General features: G+C 49.5%; 1 protein-coding gene across 1 annotated transcript in view; it reads left to right on the forward strand.

The window, feature by feature from the left end:
- Positions 1 to 18,988, forward strand: part of NUP58 (nucleoporin 58) — a 220,622-nt gene that overhangs the window by 35,035 nt on the left and 166,599 nt on the right. The window contains exon 3 of the mRNA XM_030200320.1: positions 12,813 to 12,962. Within this exon, the coding sequence (XP_030056180.1) occupies positions 12,813 to 12,962 (150 nt within the window). The remainder of the gene's footprint in view (positions 1 to 12,812; positions 12,963 to 18,988) is intronic.

An 18,988-nucleotide genomic window follows, 5' to 3' on the forward strand; every position in this document is an offset into this window, starting at 1 on the left:
AAAAAAAAAAAAGGGCGCACTTTTACAGCGTTGCTGTTCTGAGGCTTTCTTCAGAGATTCTGGTTCAGTGCAGCTTGACCGGAGCTCGTTGACTTGGTCTTCTGAGGTGAGAGTGGTGCCCAGCTACTCCGGGGAGGTTCCCGTGCACAGCGTTCTGTGCGGGGTAAGTTTTGGTGTGAGGCCGCCATTTTATTTCTATATTTCCATCCAGGCAGGCGATGGCTGCTGAAGGCGTTGAGCACTGCTTTCACTGTGGTACCCGCAGGTCTGCAGCGGATCTTTGCAGTACGTGCTCCTTAGACGCTCGTTCTAGTATGGGCATGCCGAGCGGTGATTCTTCACGCTCGATAGAGCTGGCAGCGGGCGCCATTTTGGAAGCGCTGCATGACTCGACCCTCACGGTTGCGGAGGAGTCTGAGTGCATGGGGACGCCTCGTTCCGAGGCTGCTGAGGAGCTCTTCCCTCCGCTTCCCCTAATTCGGGGGCGGAGGGCCAGGGTGAGTTTTTCTTCCCTGAATTTGTGCTGCTGATGCATAAGGCCTTTATGTTAAAATGGACTCTGCCGGAGGCGTCTGACACTACGTTGTGGACTGGATTCCCTCCAGGTTTTGATAGTCCATTGTTGGCTGCTGAGTTTCCTTCTTCCCCCAAGCATTGGACTGACGCTAAACATAGACAGTTAAAGGGTGGCACCTCTCCTTCCACCTCCCCCTCTGGTCAGGCTATGGGGAGTCTGAGGGGTCTGGAGGCCCTCATGGACGGATGATCCAGATGAGGGTCCCTGTTTGCCACAGGATTTGGATGATCCTAAAGCGGTATGGATTTTCCACCATGACGAGCTGCCAGCGCTCATTTCTGATGCCTTGCAGACCCTTTCTATTGAAGATCGGCCAAGGGCGATGCCTCCTCTGTTAATCATAGGATAGCTAGTACTAAGAAGCCTTCTCGGGCTTTTCCTGTGCATGACTCCATCTAAGAGCTTATTTCTGCTCAATGGTCTGACCCTGATGGGCCTTTGAAGGTTGCCAAGGCTATGGGTCAGCTTTACCCTCTGAGTGAGGATCACTTGACAACTTTGGGGATGCCTAAAGTGGATGCGTTGGTCACGGCCATGACTAAAAATACTGCTCTCCCGGTGGAGGGAGGGGTCGCTTTGAAAGATATGCAGGACCGGCGGCTAGAATCCGCGTTGAAGCGGTCGTTTGACATCTCGGGCCTTTCCTTAAGGGCGGCGATTTGCAGCGCCTATGCAGCCTGTGCCTGTCTTTCCTGTTTATAGCAGGCGGGTGTTATGCCTGAGGATGGTGCGGGTTCCCTCTCTGAGGTTGGCCCGCATATGGAGTCTACCCTGTTTTTTTGGCTGATGCCCTTTATGATCTGGTCAGAGCTTCGGCTAAGCAGATGTCTGTGGCGGTTGCTGCCTGCCGCCTTCTTTGGCTGCGGCATTGGGCGGCTGACATGGCCTCTAAGCAGAGGCTGATGAGGTTTCCCTGTCAGGGCCTTCTGTTGGAGTGGAATTCGAGAAGATTGTTTAAGACCTAGGGTCCTCTAAGTCCCAGCGGTTACCTGAGGATAGGCCGCGGCCTTCTTCCAAATGCTCTGCTTTCCCTCCTCTTCCAGGCCATGTTTCCACGAAGCTTGCAGGTTTCGCCCCGGGGCGCTCTGCTGGGCTTTCTCAATGTGCCCATTTTCAGCAGAGGAACTCCTTTCGCTCGGACAAGCGTTCTGCAGCGGCCAGCCAACGTCCAGGAGTTCAGGGGCGTCCTCCACATTGACGGGACGCCGGTCCGCTCGTCGATTCCTGCAGTAAGGGGTCGTCTTTCCCTCTTCTTTGAGGAGTGGACCAAGATTTCTTCGGATCAGTGGGTCCTGGACCTGATCAGAGAAGGCTACCGATTGGCATTCGGTGCCCCGGTGAGAGATGCTTTTATGGAGTCCCGATACGGCACTGCCATCAAACGGGCAGCGTTAGAGGAGACCTTGCAAGTCTTGCTGCAGCTCGGAGCGGTTGTTCCGGTGCCTCCTGCCGAACGCGGCTGCGGTCACTACTCTTTCAGACCGGTCCTCGACTTACGAAGAGTCAACGAGGCCCTAAGAGTGCGACACTTTCGCATGGAAACCCTGCGCTCCGTCATTTCGGCGGTACAGCCAGAAGGAGTTTCTCACGTCTCTGGACCTCAAGGAAGCGTATTTGCAAATGCCTATTTGGCCTCCGCATCAGCGGTTTCTCAGGTTTGCGGTTTTGGGCCAACATTTCCAGTTTCGGGCCTTGCCTTTCGGCCTAGCCACAGCTCCCCGTGCTTTTTCCAAGGTGATGGTGGTGGTAGCTGCCTTTCTCTGGCGAGAGGGTGTCAGAGTTCACCCGTATCTCAACGACTGACTCATCAGGGCGGATTCGGCAGACGAGAGTCGTCTTGCCATGACCAGAGTGATAACGGTTCTTCAGACTCTGGGCTGGGTGATCAATTTGCCCAAAAGTAACCTGACCCCCTCTCAGTCTCTCGTGTATTTGGGGGTCTGGTTCGACACGGCCTCTGGGTTCATGTTCCTCCCCGACTACAGGCAATGCAAGCTTCAGAATCAGGTCCGTCTGCTCCTGCGGATGCCTCACCCTCGAGCTTGGGACTTTGTTCAGCTCCTGGGGTCGATGATGGCCACCATGAAGGTGGTTCCCTAGGCGAGAGCTCACTTGAGGCCGCTGCAGATTGCTCTGCTCCAGCAATGGTCTCCGATTTCCCAGGAATACCAATTTCAGACTAACGTGGCTTTCTGCGGACCGGCACAGTATGGATTGGTGGCTCTCCGACTGGAGGCTGCGACTGGGAAAGCTGCTCGCGTTTCCTTCTTGGTGCCTGGTGATAACGGATGCCATCCTTTCGGGCTGGGGAGCTCATTTACAGGGAAGCTATGCTCAGAGTCAGTGGACACCCGTGGAAGCGGGGTGGTCCATCAATCGCTGGGAACTGAGAGCGATATTCCAGGCTCTTCTAGCCTTCCACAAGACTCTGGAGGGGCTTCCTGTTCGAGTTCTGTCAGACAACTCGACAGCGGTGGCCTACATCAATCGCCAGGGTGGCACTCTGTGCAGGGCCCTGGCCACGGAGTCCGCTCAGATTTTCCAATGGGCCGAGCTCCTTTTGCATCTGCTGTCTGCAGCTCTCATAGCAGATCTGAGCAACCTGCAAGCCGATTTCCACAGCAGGCATCAAATCGATTTGGTGGAATGGGAACTGGCAGAAGAAGTTTTTCTTCAGATTTGTGCCAAATGGGGGACTCCTGGATTGGATCTAATGGCGTCAAGTGCAAACGCCAAAGTCCCTCGCTTTTTCAGCAGAAGGTGAGTTCCTCGCTCGGCGGGGTTGGATACACTGGCTCAACCCTGTCCCTCGGGCCTCCTGTATGTGTTCCCTCCTTGGCCCTTGATTGGGCGAGTCCTCCTGCGGATTCGATTGCACCAAGGATTGGTGATTCTCATCACTCCAGATTGGCCAAGGCGTATGTGGTATGCGGATCTCCGTCGGATGCTGGTGGAGGCTCCACTTTCTTTGCCTCTGGTGCTGAACCTGTTGGTTCAGGGACCAGTCATTATGGAGGATCCCTACCGATTTGGTCTTATGGCCTGGCTCTTCAGAGAGCGCAATTGAGAGTCAAAGGCTACTCTAACAAGGTCATCTCTACTCTCTTGCAGGCCCGCAAGTGGTCTACCTTCTCTGCAGCTTATGCTCGGATCTGGTGCAAGTTTGAGGCGTGGTGTATTTCAAAAGCAGTCACGCCCACGCTGGCTACAGTCTCATCGGTCCTGGACTTTTGGCAGGACAGCTTACAAAAAGGCCTGGCTTACAATTCCCTTCGGGTTCAAGTGGCAGCGGTGGCATGCCTCCGAGGGAAAGTCTCTGGCTTGTTCCTTGCTGCTCATTCGGACTTTGTCCGATTTCTCAGAGGGGCGCTTCGGCTCCATCCTCCTGTGCAGTCGCTGTGTCCGGCCTGGAACCTGGGGCTGGTGTTGAAGGCTCTTCAGTGTTCGCCTTTCGAGCCGCTTCAGCGAGCTTCTGAGAAGGATATGACTTTGAAGACAGTCTTTTTGGGGCCATGACATCGGCTAGACGCGTATCTGAGCTTCAGGCACTTCCCTGTCGGGCTCCTTTTCTACAGTGCTCGGAGTCCGGGGTAATGGTACTTATAGTGCCTGCCTTCCAGCCTAAGGTGGTTCCAGCGTTTCACCTGAACCAGCCCATTTTTCTACCTTCCTTTTCTAGGGAGGACTTCCAGATCCCTTTGGGCAGTTGCGTCTTTTGGATGTCTGCAGGGCTCCTTTGCTGTATTTACAGATGTCAAATGACTTCAGGACTTCTGATCACCTTTTTGTATTGTTGACAGGTCCTTGACGTGGGTGTTCGGCGTCTAAGGCCACTATAGCCCGTTGGCTCAGGGAAGTCATTTTTTTCTGCATATCTGATTTCAGGTCGGTCTCCGCTTGAAGCGTTTAAAGCGCATTCCACGAGAGCGATTTTCTCCTCGTGGGCTGAAATGGGTGTCTTTTCTCTTCAAGAGATCTGTCGTGCGGCTACTTGGGCTTCTCAGCTCTCTTTTGTACGACATTACAGACTGGATATTGCTGCGAATCAGGACACGCATTTTGGAGCGCAAGTGCTTGCTCGTGGAGTTGCCTGTTCCCACCCTACTTAGGGAGTGCTTTTGTACATCCCATCAGTTAATGGATTCATCTGCTGTTGATGACAAGGAAGAGAAAATTAGGTTCTTACCTTGGTAATTTTCTTTCCTTTAGTCACAACTGATGAATCCGCGATCCCTTCCTGTCTGACTTTGTTTTTGTTGTTCAGATCCTTCATGCAGATATTGTATCTCATTGAGAGGAGTTGAAGATCAGTTCTCAGAGTTTCTACATGCTGTTCTATCGCAGGAGGTTGAAAACGTCCCTCCTTTGTTTGGTTGTTATTCCGGTTCTGGGGCGTTTGTTCACTGTGAGGAAAGCTTACGTTATTTTACTTTTCTTTCTCATTCTGCTTTGGAAGTTTCATATACTGAAGGCAGAAGGGGCTAGCCGTCCAAGGTCACTGTGATTTTTCAGTGTTCTCTATCTCCACCTGCTGGTAGGTGGATATAACCATCAGTTAATGGATTCATCTGCTGTGACTAAAGGAAGAAAATTACCAAGGTAAGAACCTAATTTTCTCTTACTACATTCTCTGGTAACGAATTCCAGAGTTTACTTACACATTGAGTGAAGAAATATTTTCTCCGTTTCGTTTTAAATGTACTACATTGTAGCTTCATCGCATGCTCCCTAGTCCTAGTATTTTTGGAAAGCGTAAACAGACACTTTACTTCTACTCATTCAACTCCACTCATTATTTTATAGACCTCTATCATATCTCCCCTCAGCTGCCTTTTTTCCAAGCTGAAGAGCCCTAGCTGCTTTAGCCTTTCCTCATAGGGAAGTTGTCCCATCCCCTTTATCATTTTCGTCGCCCTACTCTGCACCTTTTCTAATTCCACTATATCTTTTTTGAGATACGGCGACCAGAATTGAACACATTATTCGAGTTGCGGTCACACCATGGAGTGATACAAAGGCATTATAACGTCCTCATTTTTGTTTTCGATTCCTTTCCTAATAATACCTAATATTCTATGTGCTTTCTTAGCCGCAGCAGCACACTGAGCAGAAGGTTTCAATGTATCATCAACGACGACACCTAGATCCCTTTCTTGGTCTGTGACTCCTAACGTGAAACCTTGCATGTCGTAGCTATAATTTGGGTTCCTCTTTCTCACATGCATCACTTTGCACTTGCTCACATTAAACGTCATCTGCTATTTAGATTCCCAGTCTCATAAGGTCCTCTTGTAATTTTTCACAATCCTTCTGCGATTTAATGATTTTGAATAACTTTGTGTCATCAGCAAATTTAATTACCTCACTAGTTACTCCCATCTCTAGGTCATTTATAAATATGTTAAATAGCAGTCCCAGCATAGACCCCTGGGGAACCCCACCAATTACCCTTCTACATTGAGAATACTGTCCATTTAACCCTACTCTCTGTTTTCTATCTTTTATGACTTCATGGATTGCCAAGGATTTCTTTGCAGCTGATCTGCCATTCACCAGTCCTGTAGTTTCCAAGGATGGTCTGGGGGTAGCTTTGGTGTGGCAGTGAGGTAGGTAAAGAGTCTATGGAGATATCCAAGACCTCATTCACTTATTTCTTCAGCATTCTTGGCTAAGATTTCAGTTTGTCTAGGGAAATTAATAAATCACAGATTTTTCATCCTAGAGAGATTCTCCATTGCTTCCAATTTCTGTTGAATTACCAAATTATCTTTTACTAAAACCACTTCTAAGGATTCTAATTCAATAACTTTCAGCTCCAGAGAATGTTTCCATTGATCTGAAATCAAACCAGTATGCTCACCAACAGTTCCAGAAAGTTCCAATTGATCTTCAAAATTTGCCAAAAAGTACTTTGCCCAAATTAATCACTAATCAAAAAGTTTTCAAATTAACCACTATAGGTTTCTTTGTAGTTAATAACAGGCAGATTAATCTGAAGCTTTAGGCACACAGGGAACTTTCAAAATTAAATATTTCACTCTCTCTAGAGTGTTTTTCTTCACCAACTGTCCACAGGTAGTGCTACCAAATGTAACTTGGCAATACCAACACTAAACTGTTTTCCATACTCCTCACTAGCTGTAGATCCTGGAGCATTAGTTTGAGGCTGCAGTGGGGCTCTGCACTGCTCAGGAGTCAATGAAGTCCCAAAGGCCAAGAGAGACGCCAGCACTCCTACATCTTTGGCATCTCTCAGCAGCAGTCCATCCAAGCTTTTCTCTGTAGATTGTCTGTGAAGAACAAATCTGTATATTGGGTGGCTACAGTGGGAACTGCTGCCTGCAGATAGGTCAGTAAATTCCCTTCCTCCTCTTACCCATTTGGGAAATGTAAAGATTGTGTGTGCTGCAATGCTTTACTTCTAATCAGCGTACTGCTGCTATCTTGCTCTGCCCCAACTGCCTATTTTTTATTTAGAACTTTTTATACTCTGGAGTTTGTTTTTAGATAGCATTTTACTTTTATTGTGAAAGCTTTTAAGAACTCTAAAAATTTGTGAACCGTTGAATATATATAATGATGATAGTTCCTTGTCATCAGCAGCAGATGAATCCATTACAAATGGGTTGTGTCCACCTACCAGCAGGGGGAGATAGAGAACACTGAAAACCATAGTGCCTCTAGGACGGCTAGCTCCATCTGCCTCTCAGTATTTCTCTTATCTCCCAGCAGGGTTGGACGCAGCTTGTTCAGCTCCTTGAAGATTCTGCCTGGGGTGGCTCCTGTGCTTTGCCAGTTGTAGCAGGGGTGTTGTGGCTAAGTGGAGCCCACTTTAAAGGCACATAGGTTCACCCTTTCCCTGCCTTACCCTTCCCCCTGTGTGGATGCAGGCATATAGGTTCGCCCTTTCTCTGCCTTTCCCACCCTCTTCTGCCTCCGGAGTACCTCTGTAGCTGTTTGCCTCTAACTTTCCTCACAGCGTTAAAAAAAAAAAAAAAAATCACGCTTTGACAGTGCTGCTATTTCTGAGGCTTTTCCTGACTGTGCAGCGTGACTGTAGCTCGTGGACTCGGTCCTTTGAGGTGAGCGGTACTCAGCTCCTCCGGGGAGGGCCCGTGGACGGCATTCCGATCAGGGTGATTTTGGTGCAAAGCCGCCATTTTGAATTTTATTCCGCCGTTTTTCGGTGATGGCTGCTGAGGGAGTTAAGCGCTGTTCCTGTTGTGGCAAGTGCAGATCAGCAGCGGGGCTCTGTAAAACGTGTTGTTTAGACGGTAGAGCCAGTACGAGCATGGCGAGTGATGATTCTGGCAGCGGGTGCCATCTTGGAAGCGCCGCATGGCTCGACCCCTGCGGTTGCGGAGGAGTCTGAAAGCAGAGGGGCGCCTCAGGCCAAGGCTACCAGAGGGGCTCCGTTCCCCGTGGCTCCTAATTCGGAGACGGGAGGTCATGGCAAGTTTTTCTCCCCCAAGTTTGTGCTTATTTTACATAAAGCCTTCATGCTGAAAAGAGCTCTGCCGCAGGTGTCTGACACTGTGTTGCTACCTGGTCCTCCTCCGACTGATGATGGCCTGGGGCTGATGTCAGACGTGGATTCCCCTGAGTGTTGGATGCACGCTAAGCATAGACGGGTAAATTCCCCGTCGGAGAGTGGCACCCCCCCCCCCCCCCCCCCCCCCAGTGGTCGGGCAATGGGGACTCTGAGGGATTGGGCATACCTTCGTGGTCTGATGAGCCAGAGGAAGGTGCCGGTTTGCCACTGGATCCGGATGATCCCACTGCGGTTCGGATTTTCCACCGCGATGAGCTGCCAGCACTTATCTCTGATCCCTTACAGGTCCTCTCTATTGATGATCCTGTTAAAGGCGAGGCCTCCTCTGGTAATCCGAGAATGGCGAGTATTAAGAAGCCTGCTCGAGCCTTTCCTTTTCATGACTCCATCCAAGAGCATATTTCTGCTCAATGGACTGACCCTGAGGGGCCCTTGAAAGTGGCCAGGGTAATGGGGCATGTTTACCCTCTGAGAGAGGAGCACTTGGCCCGTTTTGGGATGCCTAAAGTGGATGCCTTAGTCACGGCGGTGACAAAAAAGACCACCCTCCCAGTAGAGGGAGGGGTCGCCCTGAAGGACATTCAGGACCGGCGGCTGGAATCAGCGCTAAAACGGTCCTTTGAGATTTCGGGCCTAGCCTTAAGGGCGTCTGTTTGCAGTTCTTATACTGCTCGAGCCTGCCTCTTTTGGTTACAACAGGCAGTGGAACAGCCCATAGATGGCGCGGAGTCCCTCGCTGAGGTTGCACCATGCATGGAGTCGGCCTTGTCATTTTTAGCTGACGCCCTCTATGATCTGGTCAGAGCTTCGGCTAAACAGATGTCTGTGGCGGTGTCCGCCCGCCGCCTTCTATGGCTACGGCATTGGGCGGCTGACATGGCCTCTAAGCAAAGGCTGGTGAAGTTGCCCTTTCGGGGCCTTCCGTTATTGGGAGAGGAGTTGGAGAAGATTGTTAAAGACCTGGGGGATGCTAAACCTCAGAGGTTACCGGAGGATAGGCCGCCACCTTCTTCTAAGGGTCAGGTGGTTCCCTCCTCCTCCAGACCTCTCTTCCGTGAAGCTCGAAGGTATCGCCCTGGGCGCTCTGCTAGTTTTACTCAACGTGCCCGTTTTCAGCAGAGGAACTCCTTTAGCTCGGACAAACGCTCCGCAACAGCAGGCCCAAGGCCAGGAGTTCAGGGCTGTCTTCCACAATGATGAGATGCCGGTCCACTCCTCCTTTACAGCTATAGGAGGACGCCTTTCCCGCTTTCTCGAGAAGTGGACCAAAATTACCTCGGATCAGTGGGTCCTGGACCTGATCAGAGAAGGTTACCGATTGGAATTCAGTGCCCCGGTGAGAGACGTGTTTGTGGAGTCCCGATGTGGCACTGACCTCAAATGGGCGGCGGTAGAGGAGACCTTACAAGTCTTGTTGCACCTTGGAGCGGTGATCCCTGTGCCTCCCGCCGAACACAGCTGCGGTCGTTACTCCATTTATTTTGTGGTGCCGCGAAAAGGCAGGTCTTATTGACCCATTCTCGACTTAAAGAAAGTTAACGAGTCACTAAGAGTGCGGCATTTTCACATGGAAACCCTGCGCTCCGTCATTGCGGTGGTTCAGCCAGGAGAGTTCCTCACGTCTCTGGACCTGAAAGAAGCTTACTTGCACATTCCTATTTGGCCCCCGCATCAACGGATCTTCCGGTTTGCGGTGTCGGGAAAACATTTCCCATTTCGGGCCTTGCCTTTTGGTCTCGCCACAGCTCCCCAAACCTTTTCCAAGGTAATGGTGGTAGTAGCTGCCTTTCTCAGGTGAGAGGGTATCCTGGTTCACCCGTACCTCAACGACTGGCTCATCAGAGCGGACTCTGCAGAAGAGAGTCGTCATGTAACAGCCAGAGTGGTCTCAGTACTGCAGTCTCTGGGCTGGGTCGTCAATATAGCCAAAAGTCTCCTGACCACCTCTCAATCTCTAGAATATTTGGGGGTCCGGTTCGACGCGGCTTCAGGGTTTGTCTTTCTACCCGAGCAAAGGCGGTGCAAGCTTCAGAATCAGGTCTGTCTGCTTCTCTGGATGTCGCGCCCGCATGCTTGGGACTTTGTCCAGCTGTTGGGGTCGATGACGGCTACCTTGGAAGTGGTGCCATGGGCGAGGGCGCACATAAGACCTCTGTAGATTGCCCTGCTTCAACGATGGTCTCCCATGTCCCAGGATTATCAACGCAGACTCACGTGACTCCCTGCGGCCCGACTCAGTATGGAGTGGTGGCTCTCAGACAGCATGCTGCGGCGAGGAATGCCGCTAGCGCTTCCCAATTGGTGCCTGGTGGTAACGGATGCCAGCCTGAAGGGCTGAGGAGCACATTGCCAGGGAAGCTATGCCCAGGGTCTGTGGACACCCGAGGAAACAGGGGTGGTCCATCAATCGCTTGGAACTGAGAGCGATATTCCAGGCTCTTCTGGCCTTTCACAAGACTCTGGAGGGACTGACTGTCAGAGTTCTGTCAGACAACACGACAGCAGTGGCCTACGTAAATCGTCAAGGCGGCACTCAGTGCCAAGCACTGGCCGCAGAGGCCGCTCAGATATGCCACTGGGCCGAGCTACATCTGCAGCTTCTGTCAGCTGCTCACATAGCAGGTCAGAGCAATGTGCAAGCCGATTTTCTAAGCAGGTATCAAATCGACCCTGCGGAGTGGGAACTAGCAGACTAAGTGTTCCTTCAGGTCTGTGCCAAATGGGGAATGCCCGTAGCGAATCTTATGGCCTCAAGCACAAATGCCAAAGTCCCGTCCTTTTTCAGCAGACGGAGAGATTCTCGCTCGGCGGGGTTGGATGCCTTGGCTGAACCCTGGCCTCCGGGCCTCCTGTATGTGTTCCCTCCTTGGCCCTTAATAGGGCGGCGACTCCTGCGAATTCGGCTGCATCTAGGATTGGTGATTCTCATTGTCCCGGATTGGCCCAGGCGGCCGTGGTATGCGGACCTCCGGCGGATGCTGGTGGAGGCTCCCCTTCCCTTGCCTCTGGTACCGAACCTGTTTACGCAGGGCCCGGTGACCATGGAGGATCCATGCCGCTTTGGCCTTACGGCATGGCTATTGAGAGACAAGGCCTATTCTAACAAGGTCATCTCCACTCTCTTGCAGGCCCTCAAGCGTTCCACTTCCGTTGCCTATGCTCGGATCTGGCGCCAGTTTGAGGCTTGGTGTGCTTCTAAAGCGATCACACCCATGCAGGCTTCTGTCTCGCCGATACTTGACTTTTTGTAGGATGGTGTACAAAAAGGCTTGGCCTATAATTCCCTGCATGCTCAAGTGGCAGCGTTAGCATGTTTTCGGGGGAAGGTCTCGGGCACGGTTTCTTAGAGGGGTGCTTCGGCTCCGGCCTCCCATGCGGGCCCCTTGTCCGGCTTGGAACCTGGGGCTAGCATTAAAGGCTCTTCAGTGTTTGCCCTTCGAGCCGCTGAGGCGAGCTTCGGAGAAGGATGTGACTCTAAAGACAGTCTTTTTGGCCATTACATCGGTGAGACGGGTGTCTGAGCTCCAGGCGCTGTCCTGTCGAGACCCATTTCTGCAATTCTCAGAGTCCGGAGTTACGGTACGTACTGTGCCTTCCTTCCTGTTTAAGGTGGTTTCAGCGTTTCACCTAAACCAGGCTATTTTTCTTACCTCCTTTACTAGGGAGGAATTTCCGGAATCTTTTGGGCAGTTGCACCTTCTGGATGTGTGCAGGGCTCTGTTGCAGTATCTGCAGATGTCAAATGCTTTCAGGACCTCTGATCACCTTTTTGTATTGTTGTCAGGTCCTCGCAGAGGGTCTCCAGCGTCTAAAGCCACTATAGCCCGTTGGCTTATGGAAGCCATTTTTTCTGCGTATCTGCTATCTGGCTAGCCTCCGCCTGACGCCTTTAAGGCACATCCACAAGAGCGATTTCCTCCTCTTGTGCTTAGATGGGAGCACTCTCTCTTCAAGAGATATGTAGTGCAGCTACTTGGGCTTCTAAGCTCTCTCTTGCCCATCATTACAGGCTGGATGTGGCTGCCAGGAGGGACGTGCTTTTTTGAAGCACAAGTGCTTGCGCATGGTGTGGCTTGTTCCCGCCCTATCTAGGAATTGCTTTGATACATCACATTCGTAATGGATTCATCTGCTGCTGATGACAAGGAAGGGAAAATTAGGTTCTTACCTTGGTAATTTTCTTTCCTTTAGTCACAGCAGATGAATCAATGAGCCCTCCCTGATTGACTCTGTTTTGTGTTCAGTTTTTCCTGCAGACATGTTCTCTCATTGGGAGAAGTTGGAAAACAGTCTTCAGGATTTCTGTTCTACTACAGGAGGTTGAGTTCATCTCTCCTTTGTGTTGTTGCTCCTGTTCTGGGGCGTTCGTTCGCTGTGAGGAAAGGTCATGTTATGCTACTTTGCGTTTTAACACTGCTTTGGAAGCTTCAAAATACTGAGAGGCAGATGGAGCTAGCCGTCCTAGAGGCACTATGGTTTTCAGTGTTCTCTTTCTCCCCCTGCTGGTAGGTGGACACAACCCATTCATAATGGATTCATCTGCTGTGACTAAAGAAGAGAAAATTACCAAGGTAAGAACCTAATTTTCCCATCCTAGAATTCTCATTCTGTACAATGGAATTAATTTCCAATGTGTCTTAATAGTACGATATTTAAAAAAAAAATGATGATCTTTTGTTTTAGGAACACCTGCCACTACATCCACAGCTTCCGGTTTCAGTTTGGGGTTCAGTAAGCCTGCAGCTTCTGCTACACCATTTGCTTTGCCTATTACTTCTACCTCAGCAGGTGGACTCACTTTTTCATCTGCTCTGACATCAACTCCAGCTTCAGGTGAGGTGCCTATAAGGGCAAATAAGAAATTAATAAAACTTTAAAAATTATGGATCACACTTCTTTTTGCATTTCTGATTTTCTCTGTGTGTGTATTGTGGACAAGTTTTTAATTTAGGATATTGCTCCCCCCCCCCCCCCCCCTTTTTTTTTTAAATTTCTGTGTTGCCTATATACATTGATTTAATATGGATGATATTGTAAAACGTAATAAAGGTAAAAACTATGGAGGGCTTGATATTTGCTTATGGGGATTGTCTGGAGACATTGCCGTACTCTTTCCCAACCCCCACCAAACCCCCCCCCCCCCCCCCCCAAAAAAAAAAAATCCAAACCAAAAACCCTTTTATGATTTGACAGCATAACGTCTATAAAATAGTCTTAAGTGTGTTAGTCTTGGAATACTATGGAGCATGCTATTGGCTCTGCATTTCAGTTTACTTTTGTTAAATTATCAAAGAAATGTACCATTCATGTCCACCAAAGTGGAAATCACTCTGTATGTTCACACACTAGGTGTCATGTTTAACATTGCTACTAGCTGGTGGACTTGTCACATAGTAATAATTCTGTCGCAAATCTTGTTTGTTTTTTCTGCTTTTTATTTACCAGTTCTGTATGGAAAGAGGCTTTTAGATAGATGACATTCAAATCATTTTCTATGAATCTACTACTGTGCGCAATCTTTAGGACCATATTTCTAGGTTGTATTGTCTTAGGTGGGTGTTATCTGCTCCTACCAGCAGATGTAGGTAGAAGAATAGCTAGGCTTGTCCAGTGAGTCCACTGGTATAACCTGCTGGTGCTCAGTGGAAATCTCTAGTATTTCTCTCTACCTATAGCAGATGGTGGGTTGCTTAGACTGGTGCTCCTGGTCTCTGGCCTAGCTCCCTGCTTTGTTAGGCTCCACCATGCTGTGCAACCTCGACTAACTGTCACTCCCAGGTTACCTAGTCTCCAATCCAGACCTAATTGAGTATGTAGCTTAGTTCCCCTGTTCACAGTTATACTTAGGGAGATCTGCACATGCTGACCACTTTGGGCATGCCTGTTTGCAAGTGCTGTTGCAGCTGAGTATAGCTGCTGGCTCTGTTCCTCCTGTAATAGGCCATTTCAGATTTCAGAAACAGCCTTGGGGGAGGGAGGTTAAGGGGGGATGCTGGAGTTGTCTGCTCGCCTCATGCTGAAGCATCCAGGACCCATGGTTCTGATGACTTTGGCAGGAATGGTAGCCATGTTGGAATCATTTGTGTTTTCTCCTGCTGCCGTTTCAGCGCAGTAGGAGAACTCTTGGCCCCCATCAGGGCTTGGGAGGGGGGTGGAGAGCCTTCCATCCACCCAGGATCTGCTTGTGGGGAGATTTTGGATGAGGCCCCTGGATTTTTGACTCCAGAGCTTAACAAATGGTTAAGCAAGCCCTGTAGGCAGAGGCTGACCCCTTGGGCTGCAGGGGGAGCCCTAGGGGCTCGGGTGTCACTGGCTTTGGGGGACTGGTGGGCTTCTGATGCTTCAAGTTGTTCTGCGTTGACCCCTGAGGATCAGGAGGCTCTTTCAGACACCCATTCCCCCCTAAGATTTCAGATTGAGAAGGGTTCCACCCCACTTCCAGAGGAAGAGGAGTGTTCCTACGTGATTTGGCTCTTCCATGAGGAGGAGCTATCTTGTCTCATTGACGAGGTCATGGAGGTCCTAAGGATGCTTAAGGCCTCTACTGCAAATCCTTCAGAAGGGGATCTCCTGTTGTAGGGCCCCTGAAGCATCTCCACAAGGCTCTCGCATGATGCTGGCAGGAGTTGTCTGATGGGGCTCCTAAGGGGGCTAGGGCCCTGGAGCATCTGTATGCCTTCACCCCTGAAGATGTAAGTTGGATGCGCTGGTCATGGCAGTCACCAAGAAGACAGCTGTCCACGTGCAGGAGGGGTTCAGCTCTCCAGCTTCATGAAGAGCATTTAGAGCAGCAGTTTCATCTTGCTTTTCCTTTTGGAGCATGTGGTTGGCCAGGCCACCATCTACAGTGGATATGTGGCCAGGGCCATGCTGCATTGGTGGCTGCAGCAGTAGCTGCCCAGGGCTTCTGAAAGTTTCTTGTTTGGAGTCTGGTGTGGCCTCCTTGGCAGATGTTCTTTGTTTTAGTCCATCTGTCCTCCAGCTGATCAGCTGATTTAGCTTCTAAATTGAAATTGGAAAGCTGCCTTTCAAGGGGGTGCTGTTATTTGGAGAGGACTTGGAAAATGAGGGGAATGTTAATATATGGCCTAGCTTTAAGGCTACCACTGGAATAGTGATGGCCAAAGCTATGCAGCCAAGAACAACTGAAAAAAATACTGACTAGGCCGAACAGCAAGCAAGTGAATTAATATTTGAGAATCTGAAAAAAGCAGGTCTGAACAATGAGTCCTGATACAAACTGGTACAACTTTTAAATCAAATATAGCACCTGTAATGAAAGATCAGATGAATAAAATGGAGCTTATTAGTTTTGGTATACAATGATACAGAGGTAATACAGAGTTCATGAAATGGTATGAAAGGTATGAAAAGTATGAAAAGTATTGCAGCCGGAAGATGTGAAACTGTTATCTCAACGCTTCCCAAAACATGTTGATAATTAGCAGTAGCTGAGAACGGAAGGAGGTGGGCACATCAGATAGCAGATCGCGTGGAAAAGTATGATCTCAGAAAGTGAGAAAGATTAGGAGCAAGGTATCTCACCATTCACTTCTATGGAGAGGATAGAGTATAAAAGATGGGAGATTTTGGCTTAGTTTGAGAGTCTTCTCCGAAGCTTCTGTCAGACGGCGAAGCCCTGTGCGGCTGAAACCAGAATCTGATGTCTGTATTTGTATCAACTTGAAGACCTGTGTTTGGGTAAGAAATAAAATGTATCTATCTATCTAAACCTATCTCTGTCTTTATTTTTATTGATTCTATCTTCTCTTTACCTTACATTTAGCCTACAAGGTAGATCATATACAAGTGACACTCAGTCTTTGCAGAAACTTAGACAGATGTTTAATAAGATTTATGTGGGAACATAAATGGCCCAGAGTATATCTAGATCCAGAAAACAAACAGAAAGCAGTAATTATGGGAATTAGTTTTCAATTACGGCTCCTAATGCCACCCCAGAATAGACCTTGTGATTGGGTGACAATGGAGGTCAGAGAAACTATACAGAATCTGTTATATGAAATAAGTACCTTTAGTCCCCCGTATGACAGAGTCAGAAAGAGGTCTATAAGAAGAGGTAATTAAAAACAGAGCCTATATGAGTCTAAGGTTCCTCACCTTCCGGAGGACAAGCTGAAGGATGTGGTTTCAGGAGGCTAAGTGATTTTGTTCCAGAAGGCTAAAAGGAGGCCAGAATTGCCGATTTTTCAAGAGAAATTGGTCCTTTTAGGGTGGTGGATGAGGTGCTCTGTAGTCTGGTGCCTCTACTGTGAGACAAGCTCTTGGGCTCCAATAAAGGTGTGGGGGTCAATCCTCTGGTAGCAGTCAGTGCAGAGTTGAGGACCAATGGGCTGTCATTTCTCTGCGAGGTCTATGCCCTGGAATTTGCAAAGCCATTGCTGAATGCATTGTTGGACTCTTCCTTCTGGCCTAGATGGATGGGGGGAGGGGGCGCTATCAGGAAGACTTTGCAGTGGTTGCTGCTGCAACTGTGAACTGTGGTTTCAGTCCCTGGGAAGAGCACAATGCTGGGAGATATTCCATTTACTTATGGCTCCAAACGAGGAGGGCATGTTCCGGCTGGATCTAGATTTGAAAGGTGTACACAGGGCCCTTGATGTTTCCAGTGGAAACTGCGCTTAGCTATTGTGGTATGGAAAGGAGAATGGAGGCCTACCTCCACAATTTGATTCAACAGAGGTTCCTTTGCTTTGTGGTTTTGGGACACCATTTTCAGTTTTGTGTACTTCATTTGTCCTAGCGACTGAACCCTGAATGTTTTCAAAGATGATTGGTGATTGTGGCCACACTGCATAGGGAAAGAATCCTGGTACACCCTTATTGGATGATTGGATAATCTGAGTGAAGTCCCACCAGCAGAGTGTATTGGTGGTGCATCTCCTGGGGTGGTTGGGCTGGTGGTCAATCCAGCCTTGAACAACCTACAGGCTAGGTCGTGTATTTTTGCCAGTGATTGGATCTCACAAGTTGCAGGACCAGATCCACAATCTTTTCTCAGTGTGCAAGCTCTTCTGGTCTGGGATTATCTATAGGTATTGGTATCAACTCTGAAGATGATCCAGTAGGCCAGGCTTATGTGCGCCCCCTGCAAGAAGCTCTTCTGTCTTAGTGGTCCTTCCCCTTCCTCAGTTGCAGTAGCTTGAAGTGAAGCTGCCACTCAGGAAGGGTGAAGAAGAAGCTGGCGTGGTGGTTTCCCAGTCTGGGATGGAGCATGAGTCTAGAGCTTCCAGAGCAGATGCCAGTCCCCAGGGATGGCGTTCCTATTACCTAAGACAGTGCAGGGTCTCTGGTTGCATGAAGACCCTGTTTGGTTGATCATTAGGCTGGAGGCTAGGGCAGTTTGCTTAACATTGGAATCTTTTCAAGACCTGCTCAAAGGAAAGTTGGTGAGGATCCTCTCCAACAATGTGATGGTGGTGGCCTATATGAATTGTCAAAGGGGGGGGGGGGGGGGGGTATGTGGTGGCCAAAGTGAGAAGTCTGATGTACTGGGTGGAGATTCATTTGTTGGATCATGGCATACTAGCCGTTCAGCCCGTAAAAACGGGCTAGTATAGGAGGGGGGGGGGTTGAAAGGCCCCCCACCCCGCCGCCGAGTTCACCGCTGCAGCTCCCCCTCCGAGTTCGCCCCCCCCCCCCCCCCCCCCCCGGAGCCGTCGCCACCCACCTTCCACCCAGTCAGGCCCTCGCTCCGCTATTGAAACAGCGAGAGCACACAGCTCTACTGCTGAGCTGCCGTGGCCTGCCTTCCTTCTTATCTGCCTGTGTCCCGCCCTCGTGTGACGTAACGTCGTCGAGGGCGGGACACAGGCAGAGAAGAAGAAGGAAGGCCGATGGCAGCTCAGCAGAGCTGTGTGCTGCGTACCCTCGCTGTTTCAATAGCGGAGTGAGGGCCCGACCGGGTGGAAGGTGGGGGGAGCGTTAGCGACGGCGGTGTCCCTCGCAAATGCGCAGTAGAGACCCTCTCTGTTCCGCCCCCGTCATCACGTATTGACGTGGGGGCGGGGCAGAGAGGGTCTCTACTGCGCATTTGCGAGTGAGTACGACACTCGCCATTTATATATATTGATGTGGCCAGAGTGGAAAATGTTCAGGCAGACTTTCTCAGCTGGAACCTGTTGGACCCAGGAGAGAGAAGCCTGGAATGGCAGACCTTGGACAGCATAGAATAAAGCTGGGAGGGGGGTGACTGGTGATGAACTGAGATATTAGCTGCAGGAGAGAGGTGATGTTGGAGGGTATGGATTCCTTGGTGCAATCCTGGTCTCTCAGCTTCCTGCTGCATATTTTCCTGTCTTGGCCATTGTTGGGTCAAATAATTAAGAGAATGAAAGGTCATGGGGATCTGACGGTGCCAGATTTGGTACACTTTTGTGGATTTGGAAAACTTAGAGTTAATATCTTTAGTCTGAAAAATGGTAGAAATTGCCTCTAGGTTACATGAGACAAACTTGCAACTCCCAGCTTTCACACTGACCTCAGGAAGGGCCTAACCAATGTGAACTGATTTCTTTTTGGAAATTAAAAGGCCCCACGAAGTAGAGTAGGACCTAATGCACCAGATGCATATCTAAAGAATAAGCATGGCTGTTGAAAAACTATTCTTTCCCAAGTTTCAAAATAACATGTTTGTTATTTAACAAGACGCTAGTATTGTTGAGAAAATATTATGTATTAGACGTGTTTTACAGTCCTGAAAATAACCATCTGTATTCTACCTGTTAATCAAAGTCCTATTTCTTTTGTATTCTTGTTGACCTATTGATTTCTTTGAATAGAACTGACTGTTAGGCAAAAACAACTTACATCTGAAGGTCAGCTAATTGCCTGTATAA

The sequence above is a fragment of the Microcaecilia unicolor genome, chromosome 4 (genome assembly GCF_901765095.1).
Source record: "Microcaecilia unicolor chromosome 4, aMicUni1.1, whole genome shotgun sequence".
NCBI lineage: Eukaryota > Metazoa > Chordata > Amphibia > Gymnophiona > Siphonopidae > Microcaecilia > Microcaecilia unicolor.